This window comes from Talpa europaea (assembly GCF_964194135.1).
Source record: "Talpa europaea genome assembly, chromosome: X".
Taxonomy (NCBI): Eukaryota; Metazoa; Chordata; class Mammalia; order Eulipotyphla; family Talpidae; genus Talpa; species Talpa europaea.
In genome coordinates this window covers 96,393,846-96,414,114 of record NC_140081.1, presented here as the reverse complement: position 1 = coordinate 96,414,114, position 20,269 = coordinate 96,393,846, and the positions used below count along the sequence as shown (strand labels likewise).

Here is a 20,269-nt window from a genome sequence, read left to right as displayed (position 1 = left end):
GAAGAGAAGAAGCTGCAGAAGAGACTGAGGAAGGAAGCAGGATGGAGCCAGGAGACCTGGAGGAGGCGCATGGAGCCTAGAGACACGTGAAGAAACTGCTCTTGTCTTTTGGTCGTAGACTGGGTGACACAGATGTGGGTGAGACCCATGGGGAGGTGACAATGGCAGTTTTTATCTTGATGTTGATTTTGCTCTTTTCCTTCCGGGCTTGTCTGGTTATTTCTGACCCTTTGCTGTGGGTCCCCACTGGAAGATGCTTTAGACTTGTGGCAGGCTTTGGGGCTTTGTTCTGGGCCAATCCCATTTGGATGGACTTTTACCCACGAGGGGATGGGTAACTTTGGGTGCTTCATTTAGAAACTAGACTCTTTGCCTTACCTGTATTGTTTCCTAGTTTTATTAAAGTTCCTTCCCATTAAAGTGTCATATGTTTTGTGTTAATGCGGCGGATGGCAGAACCCACTTAGAATAGGCAGGTTTGCAGGGTTTGGGCTGACCCTCTCCCTGTCCTATAACAGATTTGGCAACCACGAAGATTTAGGACAGCCATCCGTGGTTAGTCAGCCCCATGGGGAAATTGGGCTTCCCTATGGCACTGGCTACCATAAGCGCAAATGTGATTTTTGGTTTCTCTGGTGTGTTTGTTTCATATGTCTATTTGCTGTTGAAAAACTGGCTTGGGAAATGCAAATCAAAACCACAATGAGCTGCCACCTCACTCCACTGAGAAGGCTCCACATTGAAAAAGAAAAACTGGAAACAACAAATGCTGAAGAAGCAGCGGAGAAAAGGGAGCCTCTGACGCCGCTGGTGGGAGCGCAAACTGGTCCAGCCACTATGGGCAGATGTGTGGAGGTTCCACAGAACACTGAAAACAGGTCTACACATGATCCGGCGTTCCACTCCTAGGAATCTACCTAAGGGACAAAAACAAAAACAAAACAGGAAACTTGAACTCCTGTGTTTATTGCAGCACTATTTACAGTAGCCTTGACATGGAAACAACTCAAATGCCAGAAAATAGATGAATGGATCAAAACGTTGTGATATAATTACACCACGGAATATTACTCTGCAATCAAAAAAAAAGACAAATTCATGCCGCATGTGGTGATATGGATGGAGCTGGAAGGGATGATGCTAGCCACAATAAGGCAGGGGAAAGATAAACATCAGATGGTTTCACTTACATGTGAAATATAGAGAAACAGAACAAAAGATAAAGAAAAAGACAACCCTAGCAGGCTGACCAAGACCTGAGGCATTCTGCAGGGAGGGGGAGGGAGGGGGTAAACAGAGGGGAGGGAAGAGCACAAGGTGATGGATCATGGGTGCTATGGTGGTGGGAGAACTATGGGGACCACCCCTGAGGGGAGAAACCAATAACTAGACAGAAATGAATAACTATGTAATAAAAGAACAAAAGGACCTCCCTGGTGGCTCAGGCAGTTGAGTGCAGCGCTGTGAAGCTGCCCGCAGCCTCTGCAGTGCTGGTTTGATCCCCACCGGCCACAGAGATGCTCACATGGTGCAGCAGACATCTCCTGTCTCCCCCAATGCTCCCCTCAGCAGTGTATTTCAGTCAATCTGCCTGCTCTGCTCCCCGCTCTGTCTCTGGTGACTCCTTTCACCCTCCCGTGCATCTGACCTATACCCCAGTTCTTGTATAAATAAACAAACAAACAAACAAACAAACAAACAAATTAAAAAAAAAAATAAATAAATAAATAAATAAATAAATCTTTTTTAAAAAAAAGAAAAGAAGAAAAAAAGAGATGCTCTTTAAGGAAAGGGAAGACCCTAAGACAGGGCCTCCCCGGTGGCGCAGCGGTTGAGTGCTGGGCTGCGAAGTTACCCGCAGACTCTGCAGCGCCGCTTCGATCCCTGGCCCCCGGGTGAGAGTCCCACATGGCACACAGACCTCTCCTGCCGCCAGCTGGTCCCCTCAGCAGTGTACTTCATCAGTATGCCTGTTCTCTTCTCCACTCTGGCTCCGGTGAATTCTCTCACCCTCCCGCATTTCTGACTGTACCCAGTGCTTGTATAAATAAATGAATAAATCTTTTTTTTTAAAAAAGACCCTAAGACAATATAAATAAATAAATGCTCCTAAAGGGGGTCTCATCCTGAACAATTTTGCAAGCACTGCTGAGGCATCTCCTCCTCACCAATTGTTCTAGATCTCCAGGAATTTTCTCTGGTAGGTGCAGCAATTAAACCTGCTGTGCGGGAATCATTAAAAAAAGGCTGTTTTTAACTGCAGTCTCTTACGAGTAGCAATCCTGTTTGGGATGAGAGCCATTCTAAAACTATGAAGTCATTCACGTTCAATATTAATGACATCATCTTCACATGGTGCAATGCAACGTGAAAGTTTTGTTCTGTCTTGTTTTAGGTCGAAGCTCCTTCCTTATAGAGGACACCCAGCACCCAAGGACCTGTTCTGAGGATGGGTGGGGGCGCCTACACGCCTTCCCTCCCCCTGGCCTCCAAGAGGGTTACAATTTACCCTCATTTTAAAACCTCCAGTTCAGGACAAAATACAAAGATTTGGGAGTCCAAATATATCTGGCCCTTGTGCTTATTTTTTGATCTCAGAGAAGTCACGGATCCCTTTTGGACCTCAGGGTCCACGACTACAGGGTAGAAATAATACCTCTATAGCGTCATTAATGGAGATCATGTAACTAAAGCGATGAACTTGTTGCTCCAGCAGGTGCTCAATAAATGCTGATTCCTTTCTCCTTTGCAGAGAAATTCAACTTCTCTCCAAAGCAAGCGTAACAGAGGGATTGGCAAGGAAGGAGGTAACATCAGTTTAACACATTAAAAGGTAAAGTGCAGCCTCCCCCTGCCCAGTGGCCTACGGGTTAAATCTCAGTGCTGTCACCACAATGGTCTGAGTTCAAGCCTGGCTGGGGAGCTACCCACATGGTGCAGCAGACCTCTCCTGTCTCGCCTGATGCTCCCCTCAGCAGTGTATCTTGGTAGATCTGCCTGTTCTACTCCCTACTGTGTCTCTGGTGAATCCTCTCACTCTCCCTCACCTCTGGCCTGCACCCCAGTTCTTTTATTAAAAAAATAAACAAAAGCTTAAAAAAAAAGATAAAGTGGATTATCTCCAAAATGTCCAGTTCCCACATGAGTCACTGTGGTTTACGCAATCCCTGAAATAGGAGGAATCCTCTTAGCACAATCTATAGAGAAAAGATCTCAAGAGCTTGGAAAAGGGCCCTTCAGTGTCTCACATACTCCCCATGAAGAAACTTTCCACCCCAACTGGTGACAGCGCCCAGCTGTCACTGCTGTGGGGTTTCTCGGGTCAGTCCTTCAGTGATGCAGAGAGGGCCACTGCTTTCAATACACTGAACCGGTTAACAATAACCCATTTTAGAAAACCAAAGACTTGTAGCCAGAGTATGGCAGGCCATGTGGCTCCTGGTCACTCAAGGCTCAGGAAAGTCTGGATTCTTTTCAAGGGCTATTGTAAAGTCGCCTCATGAGGCAGTTTCCAGGGTCAAACCCCCTTCAAGGCTCTGAATGGCCACATCACCTGCACGACAGGTAGTGACGCCTCGGCCCCCAGACGTGGGCCCAGGCCCAGCACAGGCAGTATCTCAGACCCCATGAGAAGTGCAGAGTGCCAGGCACCATGCAACCCACTTGGTCAGAACCTGCACCCCGGGAGACTGGGACTCAACTCTGCCCTCCTGCCTGCTAGCCCTGGCGTGGGGAGGGGGATGTCAGCCCCAGAAAAGTTTACAATACGTTCCCCAAATTATATCCTATGTCCACAGAAATAAAGCACACAGGTCAATGGAACAGAATGGAGAACCCAGAAAACCCATCCGGGGGTTGATCAGTGCAGCAGGGAGGCGCCGGGAGCAAACAAAGGGGCTGAGCTTTCATTCAGGGGCGCTGGGCACCCACAGGGTCACACTCAGGAATGTCCTGACCCCCATGTTCCTCCAGGACCCAAAATGACCCGCGCAGAGCTCTCCACAGCCAGCCAGCCCCGCCCTGGGCCCCCTGACTCACCGCTCTGACGGCAGCCACGGGCAGGGAGATGTCCTCACCTTCCACTCCCTCTGGGGCGGCTCCTGAAGAAACCGGGTTCCCGCAGGCAAGGACTTCACCCCAAGTCCGGAGAAGCAAGTGCCAAGGCGAGCCCGGCCACTTGGGAGGCGGGAGCCAGTGTTGGGCTGGGGAGGGGCTGCAGGTGCAAAGGAGGGGCTGCAGGGGAGGGGCTGCAGGGGAGGGGCGGGCTGCGGGGCCAGGGGAGGGGCTGCAGGAGCAGGGGAGGGGCTGCAGGTGCAGAGGCAGGAGCAGGGGCAGGGCTGGAGAAGCAGGTGCGGGGCTGCAGGAGCAGGGGCGGGGCGGCAGGAGCAGGGGCGGGGGGGCAGGGGCGGAGGGGCAGGGGCAGGGCTGCAAGTGCGGGTGTACGGGCCCCAGGGCCAGGGCACGCGGGAAGGCCCCGGGGCGCTCACGGTGGCGCCCCCGCCCGTCCCGCTGCAGCTGAAGTTTAGAAAATCCAACGGAAACGAGGAGAAGCGCCCACATCTCTGAAGGTGCCGTGACCCTGAAATTCCCGCAGCCATGGAAACAGCAGGTCGCGTCCACGTGCATCAAAAACATGCTGGGGAACACTGACCCGCGGCCACAGAGGGCCCCCCCAACCCCGCTGCTCCCCCACAGTGAGAGCAGGAGTGTCTCGCCCGCCCCAGCGCCTCGTCAGGACTCCCCGCGAGGCCGCAGTTCCCCGCCTCGCCACCAGGCGGCGCGCGCTCCCCTCACGCCTGCGCGCTGCCCCCGGGGCTTCTCCTTCCTCGGCCCGCGGGCCCGCTCCGCCGGGGTGAGCGCTCCTGGCATCCGCATCTCCTCCACTTCCGCCCTGGCCGCAACTCCGCGTCAGTGCGCAGGGGCGTGATGTCAACACGCAGGGGGCGGGGCGGGGCCAAGGAAGGAGAGGCTCGCGGGGGAACCAGGGCTGGAGCAGCGTCGCGCGCCGCCTGGTGGCGCGGAGGGGCAGTGCGGCCGGGGCGGCAGGAGGCGCAGAGGGGACAGAGCCGCAGCTGAGGGGTGGGTCGGCCGGGCCAGGGGGAACGCAGCCCGGAGAGTCGTGGGGGTCCATGCAGAGGCGGAGCAGGAAGCGAGTGTGACGTCAGAGCTCTGAAGATGGGGAGACGGAATGACGTGGAGGCAGGAACCTGCTGAGATAGGGGTCCTCGTGCATTTGGGGAAGAGCACAAGGTGGGGTCGCCCTTCCGCGGGGACTCTGCATTTAGCTGTTAGCACTTGGGATGTTACATACATGTGTGTGTCTGTACTAAAAGAAATAGTAATTCAGGATTTGAGACATGAGCTAATGAAATGCTTTGACACACACACACACACACACACACACACATATCTTTATTTGTAAACATGCTAACCAGCATTTTCTCATACTTACAAATACTGGAAACAATCTAAGTCAAAACTCCAGGAAACAGTGAAATATGTAGCACTATGTACATGAAACAAATGTAGCAATGAGGCACAATCATTCTGAATAGTTTTAAATGACTTGGAAAAGACTTATAATGTTAAATGAAGGAGGAAAGATATAAAATTGTAGGCATAGCATTATTCCAGATATAAAGTGAACATAATATGATTCATTTAAATTTTAAAGACCAGACAAAATTGAAATCATGTGTTAGGTATGCATTTAGTGATACACACTTAGGTGATGAACTGTCATGAAGGGCAAGGGAAATAATTATAATGACAGACACATATTCCTGCTTACTTGGGGAGGAAGATTATGATATAATGTGGTCTTAGGTTTCTTCACCCAGTTAATGGGAGTTCATTTTTGTAAGTTCAAAATATTGGAAATTATGTCAAAGAAAGTAAGCTAATTCTTAACAATATCTATTTCAAAAAGATTTATTTATTTTTTTGCAAACAAGAACTGGGGTCTAGGCCAGAGGTGCAGGAGGTGAGAGGATTCACCAGAGACAGAGCGGGGAGCAGAACAGGTGGAGCCACTGAAACCCTCTGCTGAGGGGAGCAGCAGAGAAACAGGAGAGGTCCATTGTGCCTTGTGGGTCAACTCCCTGGCTGGGGATCAAATTCAGGCCACAATGGCTGGCAATAGCTTGATAGCACTGAGATTTTAACTCCTGCACCACTAGGGAGACCATAAGAGTATTTATCTTTTGAGGAAAAAAATCACAGTTCACTGTTTCTCATTTTATTTCATTCTAATGTTCAAATATTCGACAATGTACACAGCTCCCTTTCAGTTTCATAGCCAGTAAAGCAAAGCAAATTTAAACATTGGTGCAATCATTGGTGCAATTACGCCCCTGCTCCTTGGCAGTTGAAAAGTAACCATAGATATTTTTTAAAGATTTATTTATTTATTTATTTATTTATTTATTTATTTATTTACACAAGCACTGGGCACAGTCAGAAGCGCAGGAGGGTGAGAGAATTCACCAGAGCCAGAGCGGGTAGCAGAGCAGGCAGAAGGACCGAAGTACACTGCTGAGGGGAGCAGCGGGCGGCAGGAGAGGTCTGCACGCCATGTGGGACCCTCCTCCTGTGGCCGGAGAGCAGCCGGGGATGGAACCGGCGCTGCAGAGGCTGCAGGCTTCCCAACCTAGCACTCAACCACGGCACCACGGGGGAGGCCCAGTAACCATAGATTTTTAAAAGAAAGCCTTAAAAATTCTGTTGCAGCTACAGAAATTTTGAATAGAACTATGACTTTCCATAAAACAAAATTTGAAATAACTGATAAAACCTTCCTGTGATTAGTTCATTGCCTTTGCAAAAAGAAATAGAGAACACAATAGAATGAAAATCCTGTATTCCAAGTCAACTTGTCACAGATTGATATAAATCTAATGTCCTGCCAAACAGAACATGTTCATTTTCTGTCTCATCCTAGAAATGAAAACCTGATTATTTCAGCAGAGGTTCCATCACTGACAGGAAAGATGGTGGTGTCAAAATTTATATAGATTCTTTTGTGGTAGTTCAACAGTGGTTTTATTTGTGGGTAAACTTGTAAACTGTACAAGGTCAGAAGTTTTATAAATGAAAACAGTGATAAGGAAAAGGATGAAAAAAAAACTGAGAATAGCAAGAGGCATTCCAGGAACAAAAGAATGCCAACAATATTTAACTCCCATTTTTTAAAAAGGGGATTTTATTTTTGGCTAAAAAGTTACCCTTTAAGTGAATTTTGTCCAGGGCCTCCCCAGTGGCACAGCAGTTGAGCACTGGGTTGCGAAGCTGCCCGCAGCCTCTGCAGTCCTGGTTCGATCCCCACCGGGCAAGGGTCCAACATGGCGCGCAGACCTCTCCTGCCACCTGCTGCTCCCCTCAGCAGTGTACTTCGTCAGTCTGCCTGCTCTGCTCTCTGCTCTGGCTCTGGTGAATTCTCTCACCCTCCTGCGCTTCTGACTGTACCCAGTGCTTATATAAATAAATAAATAAATCTTTTAAAAAATGAATTTTGTCCACTGTTAATGAAAGGAAGCCACTGACACAGAGCAGACAGGTATTGCCATGTCTATCCGTGACCTTTATTGTTTCTGACACGGTGACTTTCAAGGTAGCAACAATGGCAACAGATGTTCTAGTCTCAACCCATTTGAGCAATGTTGAAATGGAATTGCACACAGGCCCCACAAAATGGACATCCTCACCAACATTTCCACCCCAGACGTGAGGACACACGAGCCTTCCCCATTCATCTTACAATTTTTACATTGTCACCATCTTCGGAGGAAATGTGGGCTATTTACCTCTATCTCACTTTGAATTTCCACACTGTCATGATGCAGCGGGACCATCGGGTGGGTGTCGCCACCCTGAGTCCCGTCCTGCCCTGGCTAGGCTCCCGTAAGACTTGGAGTGAAGTCCCAGCCTGGGCCTGCGGGGTGGGGAGTGGACGTTTAAGGGGGGAGTGGGGCAGGGGCAGAAACCTGGTCCTGCAGGACCCAGTGGGGCAGCACGCTCTGTGCTTCCATCTGGGCAGAAGGGTAGCCCAGAGGGAGGGGAGAGTGAGGAGCATCTCCTGTGGGCTGCCGATGGCAGAGTGGGGGGCACTGGTCAGGAGGACCCAAAGGAGGGAGGGCTGGATGTGGAAAACCGCCAGGTGCTGGCAGGTTGTGTTGTGGGCACAGAGGAGCACAGAGGTCCGGGTTCACTCCTGAGCAGCCCACTGGGTCAGAACCCGCACTCTGGGGGGGGGGCAGGAGACCCACAGGCACAGGAAGGTGTGTTCACTGCTGTACTCTGAGCTCTCTGAGCAGAGAACTCAATGGAACAATGTAAAAATGCACCGCGCTCCACCCCGGAGCTCACCCTGCAGCTGTGTCCATCACACCCAGATCCCGCTGGAGCTGGTCACCGCATGACAGAACCTGCACAGACTCCCTGAGCACCTGCACCCTTCCTGTGGCCGGAAGCTCTGCCACCCCCAGAGGGTGCAACAACCACATGATCCCCTCACTGCCCAGGAGGGATTAGTGCCCGCCTGGCAGGGTCATTCCAGGCATTGAGGGCCCTGACAGTTGAGAGAGAGGCGGGCAGGGCTGCCCTAGCACTTCCCCGCCCCCCCACAAGCAGGCGCCAAGGCCGTGCTTCCGCCTGCACCAAGTAAAGAGAGGAGAAGAGCCGCCAGGCCAGAGCCCCAAGACCACCTCCTCTGCCAAAATGGAAGGTTCTACGCTCAAGCAGGCCCGGGGGCAGGGAGGATAGATTTTTCCTCTAATACCTGAGCCTCTGTTTCCTTATCTGGACAAAGGAAAGTATCCCCTCGACTAGAGAGGCAGACACGACCCCTTCACCTATTTTGGTGAGTGCCACTGTCTGCTGGACAAGGACACGGGCTGAGCCGAGCCCACAGCTCAGAGCACCCTCAGGAGCAATCGGGGGCACAGGGAACCTCAACAGACCCACAAGAATTGTGACAGGGAGCTTGAGATGCCACAGCCTTCCCTGGAAGGGACACCTGACACGCTCCTGGCCAAGAGGGCGACCAGCAGGGCTGCTGCAGAAAGACCCTTGACATGGACTCGGTCAGGTGAATGGGGAAGCCAGAGAGAAGGAGGTTGTCAGAGAGGGGCCGTGGGCCTGAGACAGCAGGAACAGATGGCAAGACTCTCGTAAGCTTGTCTGGAGGCTTGGACTTTAGACTGAGCGTGGACAGTGGGAGCCACTGAAGAGATTTTTGAGGCTGTAAATAAATGACATGACAAACAGGTTGTCTTGTGAGGGAGCAAGGACCGAGGGAAGGACTGCAGACAGCCCTCGGGAAACATCTGGTTCCTCCCTTTCCACTCCCCAGGGAGGCAAAGATAGCAGGATGTGAACCAACCCACCCAAGACAGCAACGAAGTGCCCTTGCTCGCCAGGTACAAATTCAGACTCCAGGCCCAGCTTCAGAAAGGACCATCCGCGGATCAGTGGGTCTGGCCCTGCCTTGTCCAGTGGCGGGTGACCAGCCCGCAATCGAGGATTGTGGATTTTACAGACACACATGACCAGAGATGCGGCTCTAATTTCATTATGTAACTTCTTTATTCATGTTTTCCAGTTTCATGTTTTGAATTTCCTAACTTAATTCCTCTCCTTGATTCGTTTATAAAGCATGCAAGTAAGTCACTTAAGTACAACATTTTCTCTGGTGGCACCATGAAGTAGATGACAAAAGGACGATCTTACTGAGTGTTTCATCAGCAGAAACGTGGAAGAATATCCTAATATTATACGATCAATAACTATTCATCGATTGTATGATAAAATGCCTTTGCCTTTGAATCTGAAATATTCCTTCTTCATCTCTAGAGAACAGACCTACTTTGTCTTTTTAGAAATTATAGAAAATAACACCTATGTTTTTTATTAATACTCTGTTTTATGAATGTCCCATAATTGGAAAAGTGTAGCATACCTACGTGGGATTTCCTATTTGTATGCAATTGCCAGATTCAATGCAATTCCAATAAAAATTACAATGGTGTTCTTCAATGAAATGGAGCCAACACTGTTCAAATTCATATGGGATCACAAAACCTCTAGTAGTGAACATTCTTCTGACTAAAAGGGGGGAAGAATGGAGGTATTACACTCACTGACATCAAACAATACTGTTAGGGGGAGAGGATGTCCTGAGCAAACTCCATACAGGTTTTGTGGACTCCACCCCCACTCCAGACCAAAGCCATCAAGATGCTGGGAATGACAAATCCCATCATCACCAGAGGGAGGATTGCTGGGACCCGAGGGTGGAGTTAAGCAGCCAGGTTTGGTATAAAACCAGATATGTGGGCCTTGGCTCTCTCTCTTTTAGCCTCATAGCTCTTGGCTTTTCACCAGCTCTTAGCATACCATTGGGATTCCAGGTCAATGGAACTGGTAGGACACATTCACGAATTTTCTCCCTCTTTTTGTAAATAAACCTTTTATTAACCTTGTTTGTGTGCCTGCAGTTGAGTATTAATAAGTCCATTTAAAGCATGCAGGTGAGGAACCACAGGCGACCCATTTGGTGTTGGGGTTGCCCTGTAACAATACTACAAAGCTATTATAAAAAAACAGTATTGGAACAAAAACAGACACAGAGACCAATGGAATCTAATTTAAAGCCCAGAAATAAAACCACACTTCTATGACACAGGAGCAAGGAATATACATTGGAACAAGAATAGCCTCTTCAATAAATGGTGCCAGAAAACTGGATTACAACATGCAAAATAATGAAACTAGACCACTCTCTCACACCATGCACAAACCAACTCAAGTCGATGAAAGACTTGAATGTGAAACCTGGCATCATAGCCTATATAGAAGGGGACATAGGCAAACACTCAATGACACAATCCTCAAAAACATCTTTGAGGATTCTTCTCCAGAAGCAAGGAAAACAAAGGAGAATGTAAACAGTTGGGGACACATAAGCCTAAAAATCTTCAGAACAGCAAGAGACAGTGTTCAAAACAAAGAGACACCCCGCTGAATGGGAGAAAATATTTGCAAACCATATGACATATAAGGGACTGATATCAAAGATTTACAAAGAGCTTACACAGGTCAAAACAAACAAACAACCCAGTCCAAAAAAGGGGCAGAAGTCAAAAGACACTTCTCCAAAGAAGAAATGCAAATGACCAACAGGCACAGAAAAAAGTTCAGAATCACTACTACCAAGGAAACGCAAATGAAAACCACATATATGCCACCTCACTCCAGCAAGAATGCTTGACATTAACAAAAAAACTGGAAACAACAAATGCTGGAGAAGGGGTGGAGAAAAAGGAGACTCCTGCACTGCTGGTGTGAAGGCAAACTGGTCCAGCCACTATGGGCAGCTGTGTGGAGCTTCCTCAGAACACTAAAAACGGATCTACATGTGATCTAGCAATTTCACTCCTAGGAATCTACCCAAGGGACAAAAAAAAAAAAAAAACAGGAAACCTGAACTCCTATGTTTATTGCAGCACTATATTCAATAGCCATGATATGGAAACAACTCCAATGCAACAAAACAGATGAATGGATCAAAATGTTGTGGTATAAATACACAAGGGAATATTACTCACCAATCAAAAAAGACAAACGCATGCCACTTGTGGCAATATGGATGAAGCTGGAAGGAATTATGCTAGCCACAATAAGTCAGGAGAAAAAGAAATATCAGATGGCTTCACTCACGTGCAAAATATAGAGAAACTGAACAAAATGTAAATAAAAAGACAACAGTAGCGGGCTGACCAAGAGCTGAGGCATCCAGTGGGGTGTGGGGAGGGGGATCAACATGGGGAGGGAAGAGCACAAGGGATTATGGTGATGGGTCACGGCTGCTATGGTGTGGGAGCACTATGGGGACCACCCCTGAGGGGAGAAACCAATAACTAAACAAAAATGAACAAGGATTTAAGAAAAGAAGGAAAAAAAAAGAGATGGGCTTTAAGGACAGGGAAGACCCTAAAACAATATAAATAAATAAATGCACCTAAAGGGGGTCTCATCCTGAACAATACTGCAGCCACTGCTGGGGCATCCCCTCCTCATCATTTGTTCTAGATCTCCAGGAATTTTCTCTGGTAGGTGCAGCAATTAAGCCTGCTGTATGGGAATCATTACAGAAGAGGCTACTTTTAACTGCTGTCTCTTACAAGTAGCAACCATGTTTGGGATTAGAGCCATTCTAAAACTATTAAATAATTCACACTCAGTATTAATGACAGCATCTTCACGTGGTGCAATGATACTTGAAAATTTTGTCCTGTCTTCTTTAGCCTGAAGTTCCTTCCTTGTGGAGGAGGATGCCCAGGACCTGTTCTATTTATTTATTTATACAAGCACTGGGTACGGTCAGAAGCACGGGAGGGTGAGAGAATTCACCAGAGCCAGAGCGGGGAGCAGAGCAGGCACAGAAGGACCGAAGGACACTGCTGAGGGGAGCAGCGGGCGGCAGGAGAGGTCTGCGCGCCATGTGGGACCCTCCTCCAGTGGCCGGGGATTGAACCAGTGCTATGAAGGCTGCGGGCCGCCTGCCTCCCAGCCCAGCGCTCAACCACTGCACCACCGGGGAGGCCCTATTCAGGAATATTCTAAGGTCGCCTGATGAGGCAGTTTCTAGGTGCCAAATATCCCCTTCCTGGCTCTGAAGGGCCACATCACCTGCACGACAGGGAAGTGACGCCTCAGCCCTCAAACGTGAGCCCGGGACCAGCATAGGCAGCATCTCAGGCCCCATGAGAAAGGTAGAGCCCCCGGCGCCAAGCAACTCACTGGGTCAGAACCTGCACCCCGGGAGACTGGGACACAACTCTGCCCTCCTGCCCGCTAGACCTGGGGCCGGGAGGGGGATGTCAGGCCCAGAAAAGTTTACAATACGTTGCCCAAATTATAAGCCTACAGAAATGAAACACACAGATCAATGGAACAGAATGGAGAGCCCAGAAAACCCACCCTGGGGGTGATCAGTGTAACAGGACGGTGCTGGAAGCAAACACAAGGGACTCGCTTTCAGTCGGGGGCGCTGGGCACCCACGGGTCACACCCGGGAATGACAGACCCCATGTTCCTCCAGGACACAAGACTGACAGAGCAGAGCGCCCACAACGAGCCGCCCCGCCCTGGGGCCCGACACTCTGCGCTGCGGGCAGCCGCAGGCAGGGAGCTGTCCTCGCCTCCCCCGCTCTGGGGCGGCTCCTGAAGAAACCGGGTTCCCGCAGGCAAGGCCTTCACCCCTAGTCCGGGGAAGCGAGTGCCATGGCGAGCCCGGGCACAGGGGGGCGGGAGCCGGGCAGGGGCGGGGCTGCGGGTGAGGGCGAGGAGGGGCTGCAGGCGTGTGGGCGGGGCTATTGTGGGGGGCTTGAGGGGAAAGCCCCGGGGTGCTCACGGGGGCGCCCGGGCCCACCCGCTGCGGCTGAAGGTAAGGAAATCAAATGGAAATGGAAGCGAATATCACACATCTATTAACATAAAGTTTCCGCAGCCATTAAAACAGCAAATCGTGTCCACGTGCTTTAAAGACATGCTCAGGAACACTGACCCGCGACCACAGAGGCCCCCAAAACCCGCTGCTCACCCCACAGTGAGAGAAGGGGCGTCCCGCTCCGCCTGCCCGGCCTTTCCCGCCCCAGCGCCTCCTCAGGATTCCCGGAGACGCCGCGTTTCCCCGCCTCGCCACCAGGCGGCGCGCGCTCCCCTCACGCCTGCGCGCTGCCCCCGTGGCTTCTCCATCCTTGGCCCGCGCGTCCGCTCGGCCGGGGCGGGCGCTCCCGGCTTCCGCGTCTCCGCCACTTCTGTTCCGGCCGCCGCTCCCGCGTCAGCGTGCAGGGGCGTGACGTCAACACGCAGGGGGCGGGGCGAGGCCGAGCAAGGAGAGGCTCGCGGGGGACCCAGGGCCGGAGCAGCGGTGTGCGCCGCCTGGTGGCGCGGAGGGGCGGGGCGGCCGGGGCGGCGGGAGGCGCGGGAGGGCGGAGCCGTGGCCGAGGGGCGGGTCGGCCGGGCCAGGAGGGACGCAGCCCGGAGAGTCGTGGGGGTGGGGAGGCCCGCGCAGAGTGGGAGCAGGACGTGGGAGTGTGTGACGTCACAGCCCTGAAGATGGGGAGACGGAATGACGTGGAGGCAAGAACCCGCTGAAATAGGGGTCCTCGCGCATTCGGGGAAGAGAACAAGTTGGTGTCGCCCTTCTGCATGGAACTCTGGATTTAGAATTGGGAATATTATATATATGCATATGTATTAAAAGAAATAGGAATTCAATATTTGGAAATGACATAAAGAAATGCTTTGAACACATGAAAAAATATTTGTAAAAATGCTAATCAGCATTTTCTTATACTAACACATACTGGAAAAAATCTAAATCAAAACTCCAGGAAAAGGTCAAATATGTCACAATAAATGTAGCAGTTAGGTACAATAATTCTGAAGGTTTCAAACACTTGAAAAATACTTATGTTATAATGTTAAATGAAGGGAGAAAGATATAAAATTGTAAAGATAGTGTTATTCCAGCATGGATATAAAATATTAATGAAATAATATAGTGTGCATACAGGAGAAGGAGACGTTACTTTACATTCAGTGGAATACAACACAACAGTGAAAATACAGAGACTAGCTAAATCCAATATGTGAGTCATCTTGCCTACATACTGTTGTGGCTGGACTCGGCCGCCGCTGTGGTGTAAGGCGCGTGTTCGGGCTCTCGCCGTCCCCGCACCCGCACCGCGGCTCCTGCCTTGCGGCCAGCCGTTCGCCAGCCAGCCCTCGGGCCCCCCGCCCGCCACGGACATGCCCCGCGTCTACATAGGACGCCTCAGCTACAACGTCCGGGAGAAGGACATCCAGCGGTTTTTCAGCGGCTACGGCCGCCTTCTCGAAATAGACCTCAAAAATGGGTACGGCTTCGTGGAGTTCGAGGACTCCCGCGACGCCGACGACGCCGTTTACGAGCTGAACGGCAAGGAGCTCTGCGGCGAGCGCGTGATCGTGGAGCACGCCCGGGGCCCGCGCCGCGATCGCGACGGCTACAGCTACGGAAGCCGCAGTGGTGGAGGTGGATACAGCAGTCGAAGAACATCTGGCAGAGACAAATATGGACCACCTGTTCGTACAGAATTCAGGCTTATTGTAGAAAATCTGTCTAGTCGTTGCAGTTGGCAAGATTTGAAGGATTTCATGAGACAAGCAGGTGAAGTAACATGCGGATGCTCACAAAGAACGCACCAATGAAGGTGTGATTGAGTTTCGCTCCTATTCTGATATGAAGCGTGCTTTGGATAAACTGGATGGTACAGAAATAAATGGGAGAAATATCAGACTCATTGAAGATAAACCACGAACAAGCCATAGGCGGTCTTACTCTGGAAGCAGGTCAAGGTCACGGTCTAGAAGGAGGTCACGTAGTAGGAGTAGGAGGAGCAGCCGCAGTAGGTCTCGAAGTATCTCAAAAAGTCGTTCCAGATCCAGGTCTCGGAGCAAAGGTCGATCACGTTCCTGATCAAAAGGCAGGAAATCTAGATCAAAGAGCAAGTCTAAGCCTAAGTCTGATCGGGGCTCCCGTTCTCGCTCTCGAAGCAGATCTAAGGATGAGTATGAGAAATCTCGAAGCAGATCTCGTTCTCGATCTCGTTCCCCCAAAGAAAATGGAAAAGGTGATATAAAGTCAAAGTCTAGATCAAGGAGCCAGTCTCGTTCCAACTCACCCCCACCTGCTCCACCCTCTAAGGCTCGTTCTGTGTCCCCTCCACCAAAAAGAGCTTCAAGGTCACGGTCAAAGTCAAGGTCACGGTCCAGATCGAGTTCCAGAGATTAACCCAGAACTCCAAGTTCTTTGCACACTATTATGGAACACTTTCCTACTTAGGCAGTTACTCTTCCATATTTGTACTTGGCCTCTTCTACAGGAGGAATCTCCTAAAACCGAAATTTGATTTGTGGCCAAATTTGGTGGAAAAGATAAGGTTCTAAAGAAATGGTGGCATGAAGTCAGAGACCTTCTCCCTTCTTTGTAGAATTAAGATAACTTTGATTTTATAGCTTTTGAGCTAAAATAACTTTTGTAAAGATTAAGCTCATTTAGATTTTTTTTAAGTATTTCAGCAGGATCTGCTGCAGGGGTTTTGTTGTTTTATTTGTTTGCTTACTTTAAATTAACCGTTTCAAGCTTTGAATACTTAAGGCTTTAGAGGGAGAACCAAATTTTTAATTATGTTGGCTTTTTATAAAGCTTGAGTTATGTAAGATTTCAATAAAAGTTTGCTACCAAGATGATTGCCTTATTGCATAGGTCACTGTTAAATTCCTTGAAACATTGTTTGTGGAAACAGTGTAAATTCTACTTAAGTGTAAAACAGCAAGCCTCAGACCAGCAATAAATTATTCAATTTGGTAACATTAAAAAAAAAAAGATATAAAATGAACATAATATGATTGATTTAAGTTTTAAATACCAGACAAAACTGAAATCATGTGTTGAGTATAGTTAGTGACAACACTTAGGTGATGAATTGTCATGAAGGCCAAGGTAAATACTTATGACAGCCACTTATTTGTGCTTACTTGGGGAGGAAGATTATGATAGTGTGGTCTTAGGTTTCTTCACCCAGTTAATGGGAGTTCATTTTGTAATTCTAAAATTTCACGTTTATAGTCTCTGTTCTTACACACAGGTGTTATAGTTCACAGTTCAAAATATTGGAAATTATGGGGAAGAATGTAAGTTAACTCTTATAATTATCTTTTTTAAAAAGATTTATTTATGCAAACAAGAACTGAGGTCTAGACCAGAGGTGCAGGAGGTGAGAGGATTCACCAGAGACACACTGGGGAGCAGAACAGGTCGATCCACTGAAACCCACTGCTGAGGGGAGCAGCAGCGAAACAGGAGAGGTCTGCTGTGCCATGTGGGTCAACTCCCTGACCAGGGATCAAACTCAGGCCACAGTGGCTGGCAATAGCTTGGTAGCACCGAGACTTTAACTCCTGCGCCACAAGGGAGGCACTAAAAGTATCTTTTTTTTTTTAAGATTTATTTATTTTATTTATACAAGCACTGGGTACAGTGAGAAGCGTGGTAGAGTGACAGAATACACCAGAGTCAGAGCGGGGAGCAGATCAGGCAGAAGGACCGAAGTACACTGCTGAGGGGAGCAGCGGGCGGCAGGAAAGGTCTACGCACCATGTGGGACCCTCCTCTGGTGGCCGGGGAGCAGCCAGGGATCGAACCGGCACTGCAGAGGCTGCAGGCAGCTTCGCGACCCAGCGCCCAACCATTGCGCCACCGGGGAGGCCCTAAAAGTATTTATCTTTGGATGAAAAAAAATCACAGTTCACTGTTCCTCATTTTATTTTATTCTAATGTTCAAATATTCTACAATGTTTTCCAGTTTCACGTTTTGAATTTCCTGACTTAATTTCTCTTTGATTCCTTTGTAAAAGATAGTAGCACTACCCTGTAATTAAGTCACTTAAGTGCAACATTTTCTCTGGTGGTACCATGAAGCAGATGACAAAAGGACAATCTTACTCACCGTTCCATCAGCGTAAAGGTGGAAGAATATCCTAATATTATATGATCAATAACTGGTCATTTATTATATGATAAAATGCCTTTGCCTTTCAATCTGAAACATTCTTTCTTCATCTCTAGAGACAGACCTTTGTCTTTTTTATAAATTGTAGAAAATAACACCTACAATTTTATTAACACTCTGTTTTATGAATGTTCCATAATTGGAAAAAAGTAACATGGGACTTACTAGATGGGACTTACTATTTGTAGGCAATTGGCAAATTCAATGCAATTCCAATAAAAATTACAATGGTGTTCTTCAATGAAATGGACCTAATACTGTTCAAATTCACATGGGATCACAAAACCTCTAGTAGCAAAATTTCTTCCGACTAAAGGAGGGGAAGAATGGAGGTATTACGCTCCCAGACATACAACAATACTGTTAGGGGGTAAGGATGTCCTGAGCAAACTGCATACAGTTTTTGTAGACTCCACCCCCACTCCAGACAAAAGCCATAAAGATACTGGGAATGACAAATCCCATCATCACCAAAGGGAGGGTGGCTGGGACCTGAGGATGGAGTTAAGCAGCCAGGTTTGGTATACAACCAGATATGTGGGCCTCACAGCTCTTTGCTTTTTGCCAGCTCTCAGTGTGCCATTGGGATTACAGGTCAGCAGAACTGGTAGTGTAACAGGGTGGTCCCCAGGAAAGGGAAGGTTCCTGCCCACCCAAAAGGAGGGTGGAGCTGAGCAGGGAGAGAAGAAGCTGCAGAGAGGATGGAGGAAGGAAGGAAGCAGGATGGAGCCAGAAGGAGACGTGGAGGAGGCACATGGAGCAGAGAGACAGGTGAAGAAACTGTGCTTGCCTTTTGTTCGTGGACTGGGTGACAGAGACGTGAGAGAGACTCATGGGGAGGTGACAGTGTGGTTTTTGTCTTGATTTTGATTTTCCTCTTTTCTTCCCAGACTTGTCTGGTTGTTTCTGACCCTTTTCTGTGGGTTCCCACTGGAAGATACTTTAGACTTGTGGAGGCTTTGGGGCCCCGCTCTTTGACTGTATTGTTTACTAATTATATTAAAGTTCATTTTCATTAAGTCTCATATATGTTTTGTGTTGATGTGGCAGATGGCAGAACCTATTTAGAGCAGGCAGGTTTGCGGGGTCTGGGGTGCCCCTCTTCCTGCCCTGTATTCATGAATTTATCTCCCTCTTTTTCTCCCTGAGATATTCATTTACCTTTCTTTTGTAAATAAACCCTTTTTAAAAAAAAAAAGATTTATTTATTTTTATACAAGAACTGGAATAAAGGCCAGATGCGCAGGAGGGTGAGAGGATTCACCAGAAACAGAGCGGGGAACAAAACAGGCAGACTGAAGAAATACACTGCTGAGGGGAGCAGCAGGTGAGGCAGGAGAGGTCTGCTGCGCCATTTGGGATTCTTGCCGGCCGAACGGGATCAAACCTGCGCTGCAGAGGCTGCGGACAGCTGCACAGTACGGCGCTCAACCACCTGTACCACCAGGGACACCCTGTAAATAAACCGTTTATTAACCTTTTGTGTGTGCTTGCAGTTGAGTATTAATAAGTCCCTTTCAAGCACACAGGTGAGGACTCACAGTCAAGCAACCCATTTCATATCGGGTTTTCCCTGTAACAATACTACAAAGCTATTATAATAAAATCAGTATTGGAACAAAAACAGTCACAGAGACCAATGGAATCTAATTTAAAGCCCAGAAATAAAACCACACATACATGGTGAACTAATCTATGACACAGAAGCAAGGACTATACATTGGAACAAGAATTGCCTCTTCCATAAATGGTGCTGGGGAAACTGGATTGCAACATGCAAAAGAATGAAACTAGACCACTACCTCACACCATACAAAAACCAACTCAAGTGGATGAAAGACTTGCATGAAACTTGGCACCATAGAATATATAGAAGGGAACATAGGCAAATATTCAATGACATGAACCTCAGAAATGTCTTTGAGGATTCTTCTCCAGAAGCAAGGAAATCAGGGAGAATGTAGACAGCTGGGGCTACAGCAAGAGACTGTCATCAACACAGAGACACCCACTGAATGGGAGAAAGTATCAGCACACCACATGACAGCTAAGGGACTGCTTTCAAAGATCTACAAAGAGCTTACATGACTCAACAAAAACAAACAACCCAGTCCAAAAAATGGGCAGAAGTAAAAAGACACTTGTCCAAAGAAGAAATGCAAATGGCCAACAGGCACAGAAAAAACGTTCAGCATCACTAATATCAGGGAAATGCAAATCAAATCCACAATGAGCTACTACCTCACTCCAGTGAGAATGGGCCACATTAAAAATACAAACAAACGGGCCTCCCAGTTGGCGCAGTGGTTGAGTGCTGGGTTGCAAAGCTGCCCGCAGCCTCTGCAGTGCCGGTTCGATCCCCGGCTGCTCCCCGGCCACCGGAGGAGGGTCCCACATGGCACGCTGACCTCTCCTGCTGCCCGCTGCTCCCCTCAGCAGTGTACTTTGGTCCTTCTGCCTGCTCTGCTCCCCGCTCTGGCTCTGGTGAATTCTCTCACCCTCCCGCGCTTCTGACTGTACCCAGTGCTTATATAAATAAATAAAAAAAAATCTTAAAAAAAAAATACAAACAAACTAACTGGCAACAACAAATGCTGGAGAAGCGGTGGAGACAAAGGAGCCACCTACACTACTCATGAGAATGCAAACTG

General features: G+C 48.7%; 1 protein-coding gene across 1 annotated transcript; it reads left to right on the top strand.

Annotated features, from left to right (window-relative positions):
* Positions 1-14,697: 14,697 nt before the first annotated feature.
* Positions 14,698-15,838, top strand: LOC311187456 (serine/arginine-rich splicing factor 6-like; the record flags this gene model as incomplete). The annotated part of the gene is given in 3 exon segments (XM_084258868.1): positions 14,698-15,224; positions 15,226-15,520; positions 15,524-15,838. Coding segments are annotated over 3 exon segments (1,020 nt in total). The 5' UTR covers positions 14,698-14,814.
* Positions 15,839-20,269: the final 4,431 nt, after the last annotated feature.